Below are 12,868 nucleotides of genomic sequence, written 5' to 3'. Positions count from 1 at the left end.
CCTATGTTCACCCTCTTAGCCCAACTGTGAACCAACAATGAGAAGCTGGAGGGATTTGGTGGGTGAGCCAGCATCCGTGGGTAGAAATGGTCAATCAATGTTTTGGGTCTTTGGGATATAGAACCAGAGAACACTGGGCCCTTTGACAAAAGATTTTTCCACTTAGTCCCATCAACCTGCTGCTGGGCCATACCCTTCTCATCCATATACCTATCCAAATTTCTCTTGGACGTTGAACCCTCATCCACCACTTTTCTTCTGGCAGCTTGTCCCACACTCTCACCACCCTCTGAGTGAAATCCCCCTTAATGTTCCGCTGAAATATTTTGCTTTTCACACTTAACCCATGTCCTCGCAATCCTGTTTCACCCAAGATGGTGATAGTTTGAAATCTTTTAAGCAATTAATCCAACAGTATGATATATCTAGATCACAATTTTTGGAGATATTTTCAACAGCGTCAGGTCTACACACAACTTTTGGTTCTACACGGCAACTCCTACAAGTTGCTACGATACTGTCAGCTCTATTGGCTGCATATGGTAACGGTCACAAAGCCTCATTTTATTATTCAGCCTTAACACAAATCCCAGTGGATAAACTTCCATTGGGTCTTAAAAGAGCACGGGGAAATAGACCCGAGTGTAATTTTTGAGAAGGAAGAATGTGACAAAATTTGTTAAAAATATCAAAATAATGTCAAGAGACCTGAGATTGCTCCAAATTCAGTTAAAGATTCTGCATCATTTTTATTGGACTCCAGCAATGTTAAATAGATCAGGGTTGAAAATTACCCCTGAATGCTGGTGATTTGAGGCAGATATAGAGGACTTGGTACATGCGTTTTGGTCTTGCCCCAGAATTCAAGAATTTTAGGTTATGCAGAATTTATGGTGAAGTTTCAGGTATCAAATTCCTTTTTGCCCCAGTCTCTTTATCTTGGGAGATTCACTTGGGTTATTTGGGGATAAATGCTCTCAAAATTGGATTCAGACAAGAATAATGATAGGAAGACAAATTATACTTAGAGGTTGGAAGAATTTGGGGAAACCATTTCAGAAGTGGGCCTCAGCATGTCTGACAAACAGCTTGATAAATTGGACACATACACACAAAAATGGGGAAAATATCTAGGTTTCTGGGGGCGGGGGGAGAACAGTGATGGATGTAGTGGTGAAGCATATTAATGAACGGCAGTTTTTTTCCATTGTTAGAGGTCTAAATAGACACATATGGTTATTGACAATTTTTGCTGCCAGGTTTGTTTCGATTTTATGGGTAAGCGTATGTTTTATAACTTATGATTTACATAACTTTTACACTGACTCAAGAGTTTGGGAAAAATTTTTATTTAAATATTTAATTTTTTAAAAAATCTTGTTTCACCCACACTCAGTGGGAAAAGCCTGCTTGCATTGACCATATCTGTATCCCTCATAATTTTATATACCTCCATCAAATCACCCTGCAACTCCATCATTTTAATTTCTGCAGTGAGTTACTTCCACCTTTTACCAGTCCCTCTCTCACATGCGCTCACACCAACTCCAATTAAGCATATAACGATATAATAATTACAGTAAAGAAACAGGCCATCTCGGCCCCTCTAGTCCATAAGTGATCTTCTCTAGTCCCACCTACCTGTACTTTTCCCATAACCCTCCAATCCCCTCCCAACCATATATTTATCCAACTTTTCACTGAATGACAAAACTGACTTTGCTGTGACCACCTCTTCCAGAAGGTCATTCCACTCCATCACCACTCTCTGACTAAAGAAGTTCCCCCTCATGTTTCTTCCAAACTTTTGCCCCCTAACTCTTAATTCATGACTTGTTTGAATCTCACCTACCCTCGAGAGAAAGAGCCTATTCACAAGTTAAGGGTTAGGGGATCATAAGTTAAGGGTTAGGGGGCAAAAGTTTAGAAGTAACATGAGAGGAAGCTTCTTCAATCGAGGAGTGGTGACTGAATGGAATGACCTTCCGGAAGAGGTGGTTGCAGCAGGCTCAATTTTGCCATTTAAGAGGTTGGATAAGTGCATGGATGTGAGGGGATTGGAGGGTTATGGAGAGGGAGAAGGTAGGTGGGACTAGAGGAGATCACTTAAATCAGTGTGGACTAGAGGGGCCAAGGTGGCCTGTTTCCATACTGTAATTATTATATGGTTATCTATAGGAACATAGGAAGTAGGAACAGGAGTAGGCCAAAAATGGCCCATCAAGCCTGCTCCGCCATTCAATACGATCATGGCTGATCTAATTTATGACCTAACTCCACCTACCTGCCTTCTCCCCATATCCCCTAATTCCTCTATCATGTAAAAATTTATCTAACCGAATTTTAAATATGTTTAATGAGGCAGCCTCAACCACTTCCCTGGTTAGAGAATTCCAAACATTCACTACTCTCTGGGAAAAACTATTTTTCCTCTGTCCTAAATCTACTCCCCCGAATCTTGAGACTGTGTCCTCTTGTTTTAGTTTCCCCGGCCAGCTCAAAAAACCTTCCTACATCTATCCTATCCATACCCTTCATAATCCTATATGTTTCTATAAGATCTCCTCTCATTCTTCTGAACTCGAGCGAATACAATCCTAGACGATTTAATCTTTCATCATAAGTCAACCCCTTCATCCCAGGGATCAACCTAGTAAACCTCCTCTGGACCGTCTCCAAAGCCAGTATATCCTTCCTCAAATATGAAGACCAGAACTGGACACAGTACTCCAGGTGCGGTCTCAACAGTACCTTACACAGTTGCAACATTACCTCCCTACTCCTGAATTCAATTCCTCTAGCGATGAAGGCCAACATTCCATTTGCCTTCTTCATAACCTGCTGCACCTGCAACCTAACTTTTTGTGATTCATGCACAAGCACTCCCAAGTCCCTCTGCACAACAGCATGCTGTAGTTTTTCACCCTTTAAATAATATTCACCTTTTTTATTTTACTTGCCAAAGTGGATAACCTCACACTTACTAACATTGTACTCCATCTGTCAGACCTTTGCTCACTCATCCAGCTGAGCGATATCCCTCTGCAGACTCTCCACATCCTCATTACAATTTGCTCTTCCACTCAATTTGGTATCATCCGCAAACTTGGCTACACCACATTTTGTCCCCTCCTTCAAGTCATCAATGTAAATGATGAACAGTTGTGGGCCTAACACTGACCCCTGCGGCACCCCACTTACCACTCTCTGCCAACGTGAAAAACTCCCATTTATCCCGACTCTCTGCCTCCTGTCAGACAACCAATTTTCAATCCAGGCCAATATACTTCCCCGGACTCCACTTTCCTGTACCTTACTGATAAGTCTCTTGTGTGACACCTTATCAAACGCTTTCTAGAAATCCAAATATACAACATCAACCTGTTCCCCTCTATCCAACGCAACCATTATATTCTCAAAGAATCCTAACAAGTTTGCCAAACAAGATCTTCCCTTTCTAAAACCATGCAGCATCTGCCTGATTGAACCCTTACGTTCCAAAAGTTTCAGTATTTCATCTTTAATGACGGCTTCAAGCATTTTTCCAACTACAGACGTCAAGCTAATTGGCCGATAATTTCCAGTCTTCTGCCTACATCCCTTCTTAAAAAGTGGTGTGACATTTGCTGTCTTCTAGTCTGCCGGGACCGGCCCAGAATCCAAGGAATTTGGTATATGACCACTAATGCATCAACTATAACTTCTGCCATTTCCTTCAGAACCCTTGGATGCATATCATCAGGACCAGGTGATTTGTCTGGCTTTAGTCCCATTAGTTTCTCCATCACTACTTCCTTTGTAACAACTATTTTATCAAGGCCCTCCCCAACATTCACATCCTTAACTCCGTACTTGGGCATGCTGGACGTGTCTTCCACCGTGAAGACTGACACAAAATATTTGTTTAATGCCTCAGCCATTTCTTCATTTTTTGCTACCAGTTTTCCTTTCTCATCCTCCAAGGGTCCTATGTTAACTCTGGCCACCTTCTTCCATTTTATATATTTATAAAATTTTTTGCATTCCGTTTTTATATTTTGTGCCAATTTACTTTCATAATCCTTTTTCCCATTTCTTATTACCCGCTTTGTAACCCCTTGTTGTCTCTTAAAGTTTTCCCAATCTTCCAGTTTCCCACTGCTCTTTGCAACTTTGTACACCTGCACCTTCAATTTTATACTCTCCTTTATTTCCTTTGTTAACCATGGTTGATTTTTCCCTCCCTTGCTGCCCTTTTTCCTGACCGGAATATATTTTTGTTGAGCATTACAAAATATTTATTTGAAAATCTTCCACTGTTCCTCAACTGTTTCATCAATGAGCCTTTGCTCCCAGTCCACTCTGCCCAATTCCTCCCTCATCCTATGGTAGTCACCCCTGTTTAAGCATAATATATTAGTTTTAGATCTAACTATTTCCCCTTCCATCTGAATGAGAAATTCAATCATACTATGATCGCTATTTCCCAGATGGTCTCTGACTATTACATCATTTACTCTTCCTATCTCATTGCACAACACTAGATCCAGGAGAGCATTTTCTCTTGTTGGTTCCTTAACATGCTGCTCAAGAAAGTTATCGCAGATGCATTCTATGAAGTCCTCTTCCAGTCTCCCACGACCAACTTGATTTTCCCAATCTATGTGGAAGTTAAAGTCCCCCATGACTACTGCCGTATCATTATTACATGCCTCATTTATCTCTCTATTTATTTCCTGTGCCACTAAACTATTGTTATTTGGTGGGCGATAGATAACACCCACCAATAATTTTTTCCCTTTGTTATTCTTTATCTCTACCCAAATGGACTCAACATTATGCTCTTTAGATCTGATATCATCCCTCACTACTGCCTGGAGCTCATCTTTGATTAAGAGTGCAATTCCACCTCCCTTACCATCCTGTCTATCTCTTTGCACCACCTGATACTCTTGAAAGTTTAATTCCCATTTAGGGTCACCTTGTAGCCATGTTTCCGTGATGGCTACCAAATCATAGGCATGGGTACCAATTTGCACCTCAAGTTCTCTAACCTTATTTCTAATACTGAGGGCATTCAGATAAAGTGCCCTTATGCTCTTTGTCCTTTTAATATCTAGTGACTTCTGTAACCTTTTCTTTTGATTTTTCTGCCCACTATTTTGCTTTGTAATTTTCTTAACACTATCATTGACCCTAAAACTTACTGCACCAGCTGATTTTTTTTACTTTCTCCTCCCAACATTACTTTTCCTATTTTACTTTTCCTGGCCATTACTTTATCTTCCCTACCCTTTTCCCTATCACTCTGGTTCCCATACCCTGCCAAATTAGTTTAAACCTTGCCCCACTGCTGCACCAAACATACTTGCCAAAATGTTGACACCTTTTGGATTTAGGTGCAACCCATCCTCTTGTAAAGATCATGCTTTCCCCAAAAGAGATCCCAATGATCCAAGAAGCCAAATCCTTGCCTAGTACACCAGCACCTCAGCCACACGTTCATTTTCCTTATCCTTACATTCTTTTCATCACTTGGATTTGGAACAGGTAGTAATCCCGAAATCACCACCCTAGCGTTCCTGTCTTTCAGCTTTCGTCCCAGTTCACTGTAATCCCTTTTCATTACCTCCTCACTTTTCTTGTCAATTTCGTTTATACCCACCTGTACCCACATCTATCCCCTCATAATTTTAAAATCCTCTATCAAACCCCCCCCCCTCAACCTTCTATGATCCAATGAATAAAGACCCAGTCTACTCAATCTTTGTAATCTAGATTCTGAAATCCAGGTAACATTTTAGTAAATCTTTTCTGCACCCTCTCTACCTTATTGATATCCTTCCTATAATTTGGAGACCAGAACTGTACACAGTATTCTAAATTTAGCCTCACCAAAGCCTTGAATTGTCTCAACATCACTTCCCAATTCCTATATTCTATGCTTTGATTTATAAAGGCCAGCTTTCTTCACCACTCTATCCACATGATTCCACCTTCAAAGAATAATGAACCTTTATTCCTAGATATTTCTGTTCCTCTGAATTCCTCAATGCCCTCCCATTTACTGCCTATCTCCTGTTTTGATTATTTTTTCCAAAATGAAGCACTTCACACTGATCTACATTAAACTCCATCTGCCACCTTGCTAAACAGTCCCATTCCCTCTGCAGCCCCTGAAAACCATCCTTACTATCCACAACTCCCCATATTTTGTATCATCCCCATATTTACTCACCCAATTTACCACTCCATCATCCAAATTATGAATGTAAATGATGAACAACACCGTTCCTTGAGGCACACCACTCGTCACTGGCCTCCATCCTGACAGACAGTTATCCACCATGGCACTCTGGCCATCTAGCCTTCTAGCCATCGTTGAACCCATTGACTATCTCAACATTAATACCTAGCACCTGAACCTTCGTTACCAACCTTTCATGTGGAACCTTATCGAAGGCCTTACTGAAATCCATATAGACTACATCTACTGCTCTACCCTCATCAACCTTCCTAGTCTCCTCCTCAAAAAATTCAATAAGATTTGTCAAATTTGACCTTCCCCACCCACACCCACACCCACACCCACACCCACACACACAATGTGGAGAGTTCCTGGTCAGACCCTGTCTCTCTAGATACTTCTATAAATATTTTCTCTAAGAATATTTTCTATTAGCTTACCATCCACTGACGACAAACTTCCCTGCCTATAATTGCTTGACTTACTCCTCGGACCCTTTTTAGACAGAGGAACCATATGTGCAATACACCAATCCTCTGGCCCTATGCCCATCTCTAATGACATTTGAAAAATCATTGCCAGAACCTCCCCTATCTCTTCCCTGACTTCCCTCAAGGTCCTGGGGAAAATCCCATTGAAACCTGGAGACTTATCCACCTTTATATGCTTCAAAAAATCCAATCCCCCTCTTTCCTAATCCCTGCATTTTCCATAATTACCCCTTTTGATTCCCTTGTCCTGCACAATTCAATACCCTTCTCCCTAGTGAATACTGAAGAAGACCTTCTCCCTAGTGAATACCGAAGAAGGACAGTTGCCCGCTCTGATTCTCTAAGGGACCAATGTTATCTTTCACTCTCCTTTTGCTATTTACATATTTGTAAATACCCTTCAGATTTATTTTTACCCTGTTTGCAAACTCCACCTCGTTCCTTCTTCTCACTTTCATAATTTCTTTCTTAAGATTCTTTTTAAGCATCTCATTTACATCTTGTTTCTGATATTTAATGTAGGCCTCCCTTTTTATTGAAACCAAATTTCTAATATCCCTTGAAAACAACGGCTCTCTCAAATTTTTGGCTCTGCCTTTTATCCTAACAGGAACATAAAGATTCTGTACCCTCAAAATCTCACCTTTAAATTACATCCAATTCTCCTCCACCTCCTTCCCATAAAACAAATCGTCCAAATCCACTCCTCGCAATCCTTTCTCATCTCTTTAAATCTGGCTTTCCCCCAATCAAAAACCTCAATCATTGGACTAGATCTAATCTCTTCCATAATTATATTGAAACTAATGGTACCATGATCACTGAACCTGAAGTGCTCCCCAGCACATACCTCTGTCACCTGCCCTATCTCAGTCCCCAACAGTAGATCCAACACTGCCCCTTCTCTAGTGGGTACCTCAACGTATTGCTGCAAAAAAACTATCCTGGACACATTTTACAAATTCTAATCCATCCAGCCCTTTCACAGAATGTGTTTCCCAATCTATATTAGGAAAATTAAAATCCCCCACTAACTCAACCCTGTGCTTATTACAAATATCTGCTATTTCCTTAGTGTTTCGGTAGTGGTAGCATAAGGGAATGTGTGTGGTGAGATGAGAAGGGAGGAAACGCATGGATGTGTTAACTAGCATGGAGATTGGGGATGCCAGTGAACTCTTGGAGATCAATGTTTGTGGGAGATCATAAAGATAGGAATGTAGTCATTTATTGATTTGGACAAGAGGGATATGCTCTTGGTGGATTGAAACTTGCCCTGGAAAACTATAGATCTACCTGTCCCGCCTCATTTTATCTATTGAGTTCCCCAGAAAAGTGGATTGAAAGTAGAAATCCCATTAACGTTAAATGAAATAGCAATATTGGAAGGCTTTCACAACCAACTTTTCTTCTGATTTTATCCACCTTTGTTAAAACCAGCATTTGGTGAGTTCAAGGAGGTACAGTAATTATGGAAGGGTAGTTCAGGATTGAACAGTTTAAGTTGGGGTCCCTGTTCTCAATTAGGGGCTGATGATATTAGCAGGGTCAGGTCAGTAATAACAAGTTTAGCCACAGTGGACCATGTCGATCCAAGGCTTAACGAGTATCAGAGATGTTCACCAGCCACTTATGAGCAGAAGCTGTAGATTTCATGTACGTCAAAACACAGCTTTTTCTTTTAGTTATTGTCATTGTGTTTGCTCAGCCCTCTCCATGGGTATATAGTCAAAACTCTGGCAGCTCACTACCAGTGGCTGCACTTGTTTTAAAGTTTTTCTTTCTCTTTTGGAAAAAAAAGTCTCATCTTGCAGAAAATGTCTCACTGCTCAATGTTCTAATGTGTACGTTTGAATCAAAAACTCGCATTTACTACAATAGAAAAAGTCCATGAATTCTTCATCCACGTTCTTCAAGGCACATGTTGATCTTTCCAAGAGTAACAGAGGAAAGAGGAGGAAAACTAGACTCATTCAGTGAACTAATTTGGAGCTCTGAGAGAACTATGAAATTGTGAAGAAAACCCATATTTCTGATAGGGGTGGGAGGTGGGGTGTAGGGGTGGGCCTTGATGCTGGTTTAAGGAATGCTCCAGACTTCAGATGAATAAATAAGGGCAGAATATTATACAGATAAACTGATGAATATTAAACTCTGTTTGTGGAGTAAATTACAATGCCCTAATGTATATGTTACAGTGTTCATGAGTGTGATATCAGTGAGGATCATTTTCCATAGAACTCAATGAAAGGGAAAAAAAAAGAATACAACCGGTATACAGTGCTATTCCTTCTGCATCTAAAATATGTAACAATAGTATTTTGCATGCCATGAATATCATCCAGATTATGTCTTGCTTTGATTTTTTAAATCTGAATATGTTTTGCTGCATCAGAACTTAATTATCTCTTTGAACTGAAATGAGAAAGTTACAAAAGAAAACGGTGGATGTACAAAACTGTTGGTGAATCCATTCTGTCTCAATCTTTTGCAAACAAGCCACAGTAAGTCATATCCAACATTATATATGAAAACATAAATGGTGGAAATATTCAAAAGGTCAGGCAGCATCCGTGGAGAGAGGTATTGTTTCAGGTCACTGATGTTATGTCCAGAATGCTGAAGCCCAGGCTTAGAAGTTGTCTAATGGTTCTTTGATATGCAACTGATTTTCTGCACGATTGGTTACCCACGTGCTCCTACGAAATGTTCTTAAAAATGAGAATGGTCTTTGCATATCTGGATGGTACATGATAGCAGTCATGAGCCTTGAAATGGAAAAGAATGTACAATAATCACTTAAATATATTCTCACGATCAAAAATTTTTTGTATTGTGCCGGAGTGAATGCTCTTAACTCTTTGAAGCAAATAACCTAATTTTTTTTGACAAATTATTTTTATTTGGAACAATCATTGTGTATTGTGTTAGAGGCTGCATCGAGCAAACCCCTACACTTATCCACTTCTCATCTTATGCAGGTCTGATTCAGGTTCCAGAAAAAAGCGGAGGCATAGGTAAGCGGAGAAAATCATTTGATACAATTTTAAAGGTTCATTATCTGCTTACTGTCAATATCTTGAATCTGGCGGGATTAGAATTAGTACTTTTGAAAACATGAATATTGGCTGGTCTTCTTTTGTTTAGTCCTTAATGACCAACGCCTACGTGCAAGATGATCTGACAAGGGACAGGTTGCTGTAGGGAGAAAAAGTTAATTCACAGCTTTGTTGTTCAGGGGATTTTTTTTATAAAGGAGGGAAATAAGATTTAATTCAATCCAAAATCAAAGGTTTGAATCGAAACACTGTGAAGGATATTTTCAAAGCTATCAGTAAACAAGTAATGGCATTTAAAGAATTCTACCATCGTTTACAACAAATATATATCAATGTTAACGAGCTAAAAAGCAGCTGGGAACCATGGTGAACATTTAAATATAATATTAGTTCAAAGGAAAAGACTTACAATGCTGTCAAAAAGAGCAAGAGATATGAGCGTCGGGTAAATTTTTAAATTCGCCAAAGGAAGGCCTAGATATCAATATGGAATTGTAAAATGGAAATATGAGATCAAACAAGAAGCACAAGAAATGAGAAAAGCTTCAATACATATGCAAAATACAAAGATTAGTGAGACTTCCTTTCAGTCTGAGACGTGAGAAATTTGATTGAGGAATAAATAAATCTCCATCTCAGAAAAATAAAGCAAATATTTTATTTATAATTCCTTGAAGAAAAATAATGGGAAACAGTTGGTGTAGAATGATCCGAGAGAGCGGAGAAACAACACTGCTTTCAAAGGGTTCAACTGCCCTGTCATAATGCCAGTGGCTCCCCGAACTTCACCTGCCTGTGAAAAGGATCCAACAATGTTTTAAGTAAAATCCCACAGGAGGTCTGTGCCCAAGATGGTGGTGGTCGGCAGTGGCCATGAGGGATTGCAGATACTGGGGAGCAATAGACTGGCACAGGGCACCAGAAACTGGAAGAAACCCCTTTGTGTGAAGGAGAAGCAGAGGGGATGAACCTACATGGCACAGCAGTAGACCAGTGAAGGGGCTCCGTGGCTGAATGGCCCACACAGGTGGCGGGCAACTTGTAGTCAGCGGTTTGTGTGGCTGCATGCTGCTGTGGGCTGTCAGGGCCAAGATTCCATGGGTTTCTGGAAAGCTCTGAGGTGCTGGAGGTTTCCCGATCATGCCAGAGGTTTAGATCAGAGCTCTGATTGCAGATGGATCACACAGGGATCTTTGCAGCTGCAGAGGCTGTGGGAGATGAATTCACGGACCCTCAGTGACTCTGAATGAACTCTCCTTTGCTTCTCTTTTTTCTTTTACTTGCAAGGGGCAAGGGCAAAACTACTGGTGACACCTTGTATGCCTACTGCAGGCAGAAGTCAATTTCATGTAATATTTCATGTTCTGTACCACTGCTTCATGTTCTGTACATGACAATAAAAGAAATGAGAAATATTAGTTTAAAAAAAAATGAAAATAGGAAGTTAATGGAATTGAAAGCTGATCTATCCTCTGATGGTCCTCACTGATGATCCATATTGCAAGATTAGTGAGGAGGTGCACTGGCTGTCATGTTCTCAATTTCCGTAGAATGGAGAGTCGTTCCCACAAATTAGAAGAATGCAAATATCAGCCCAAAATTTAAGAAATGAGGGAGAAAGATAATTGGGAGAAAGAACAGACGGCCTGAAATTATCGAGAAAATGTCAGAAGCCACGAATAAGGAAGTGGAAACTGGACTTTTTGGAGGCACGGTTAGCGTAACACCATTGAAGCAGCTCTGTTCGAATCTGGCACCGTCCGTAAGGTGGCTGTACATTCTCTTTGTGTCTGCTCTGGTTTCCTCCCCCCCACTTCAAAATCATAGGTAAAGTGGGGTGTAATTGGGGAGCACGGGCTCGTGGCCCAGAAGTGTCTGTGACCATGTCTGAATAAATCGATAAGATCGGGAAGAAGAAGGAGATTTACAGAGATAGAGGCTATAAATAGCAGAATAGTTAAGGGAACAAAAATTGATGTGGTGAATTTGAACGTTCAGAATGCCTTCCATAATGTGGCAAATGATAAGCAATTAAACAACTTGGGATTCTGTAGGGTTGTAGTGCCCCAGTAACTAAATGTACTTAAACTGTGGATTTTTGTTTGAGGTGTAGACCAAGTTGGCCATGAAGAATGGTGAAGCAGTGCCAGGGGCCAAATGACCCATGTGTCTGTTCTTGGATATGATACAGGGAAAATAAGTGGGGAGGGGGGAGGAGAGAGTGAAGAATTTTGAAATTCTACTCAATAACACAAGTACACACGCACTTACGCAATCACAGACTTGCACTTACTCAAGCCACACACTAGATCAATGGTTCTCAACCTTTTTCTTTCTACTCAGTACCACTTTAAGTAATCCCTTTACAATCGGTGCCCTGTGATTAGTAAGGGATTGCTTAAGGTGGAATGTGGGTGGGAAGAAAAAGTTTGAAAACTACTATTTTAATCATACCTAATTGACTCGTCATGTGCATGGTTTCAGAACTTCAAAGAAATGGCCAATGACAATTTTTCTCCAGCAAAATATTTCAGTAACAATTAGGTCTAGAGCAGTGATTCTCAACAATTCCCACTCACATCCCACCTTAAGCAATCCCTTACTAAACACAGAGCACCGATGGCATGGGGATGACTTAAAGTGAGATGCAAGTGGAAAGAAAAAGGTTGTGAACCACTGAAATCATACAACCATAGAACACCACAATGCATGAGTCAGAAACAGGCCATTTGGCCCATCTATTCTGCTTAGTCCCATTGACGCACCTTTCATACCCCTCCCATTCAAATCCTCTCCCGCAAAACTCTTGCTCCACCATTGATATTTAATCCTTCCATAAATTAAGAGGATGGTAGAAAAGTGACTTGACTCTTTTTATTTCCTCTATTTCGTCAAAATGAATAGGAGAGAGGCCACCCACAATGGAGCTGCCCACCACCTCTTCATCATTCTCACAAACCATGGGTGCAGTGTTCCACTGAATTGAGACAGAGATCCAAACCAACCTTACAAGTAGAGTCTCGGCATAATCTGCCATTGTGGTTATTGAGCAACAATATCCATTCCATTACATATGCCCTACTGCCACACCA

At 40.5% G+C, this 12,868-nt stretch overlaps 1 protein-coding gene and 1 long non-coding RNA gene across 7 annotated transcripts in view; one reads left to right on the top strand and one right to left on the bottom strand.

The window, feature by feature from the left end:
- srrm3 (serine/arginine repetitive matrix 3) overlaps positions 1-12,868 on the top strand; it is a 310,487-nt gene that overhangs the window by 222,095 nt on the left and 75,524 nt on the right. For all 6 annotated transcript variants that reach the window (XR_011340078.1, XM_069884949.1, XM_069884948.1 and 3 more), the window contains one exon: positions 9,699-9,734. Coding sequence is in view for 5 of the 6 variants with exons in the window: in XM_069884949.1 (XP_069741050.1) it covers positions 9,699-9,734 (36 nt within the window). In the remaining variant the exon portion in view is untranslated. The remainder of the gene's footprint in view (positions 1-9,698; positions 9,735-12,868) is intronic.
- LOC138736074 (uncharacterized) overlaps positions 1-12,868 on the bottom strand; it is an 86,043-nt gene that overhangs the window by 6,087 nt on the left and 67,088 nt on the right. The gene's annotated exons all lie outside the window — the stretch shown is intronic.

This window comes from Narcine bancroftii, chromosome 6 (assembly GCF_036971445.1).
Source record: "Narcine bancroftii isolate sNarBan1 chromosome 6, sNarBan1.hap1, whole genome shotgun sequence".
NCBI classification, from domain to species: Eukaryota; Metazoa; Chordata; class Chondrichthyes; order Torpediniformes; family Narcinidae; genus Narcine; species Narcine bancroftii.
Note: the sequence above shows the minus strand (reverse complement) of the source record. Positions and strands in the feature narration are given on the sequence as shown.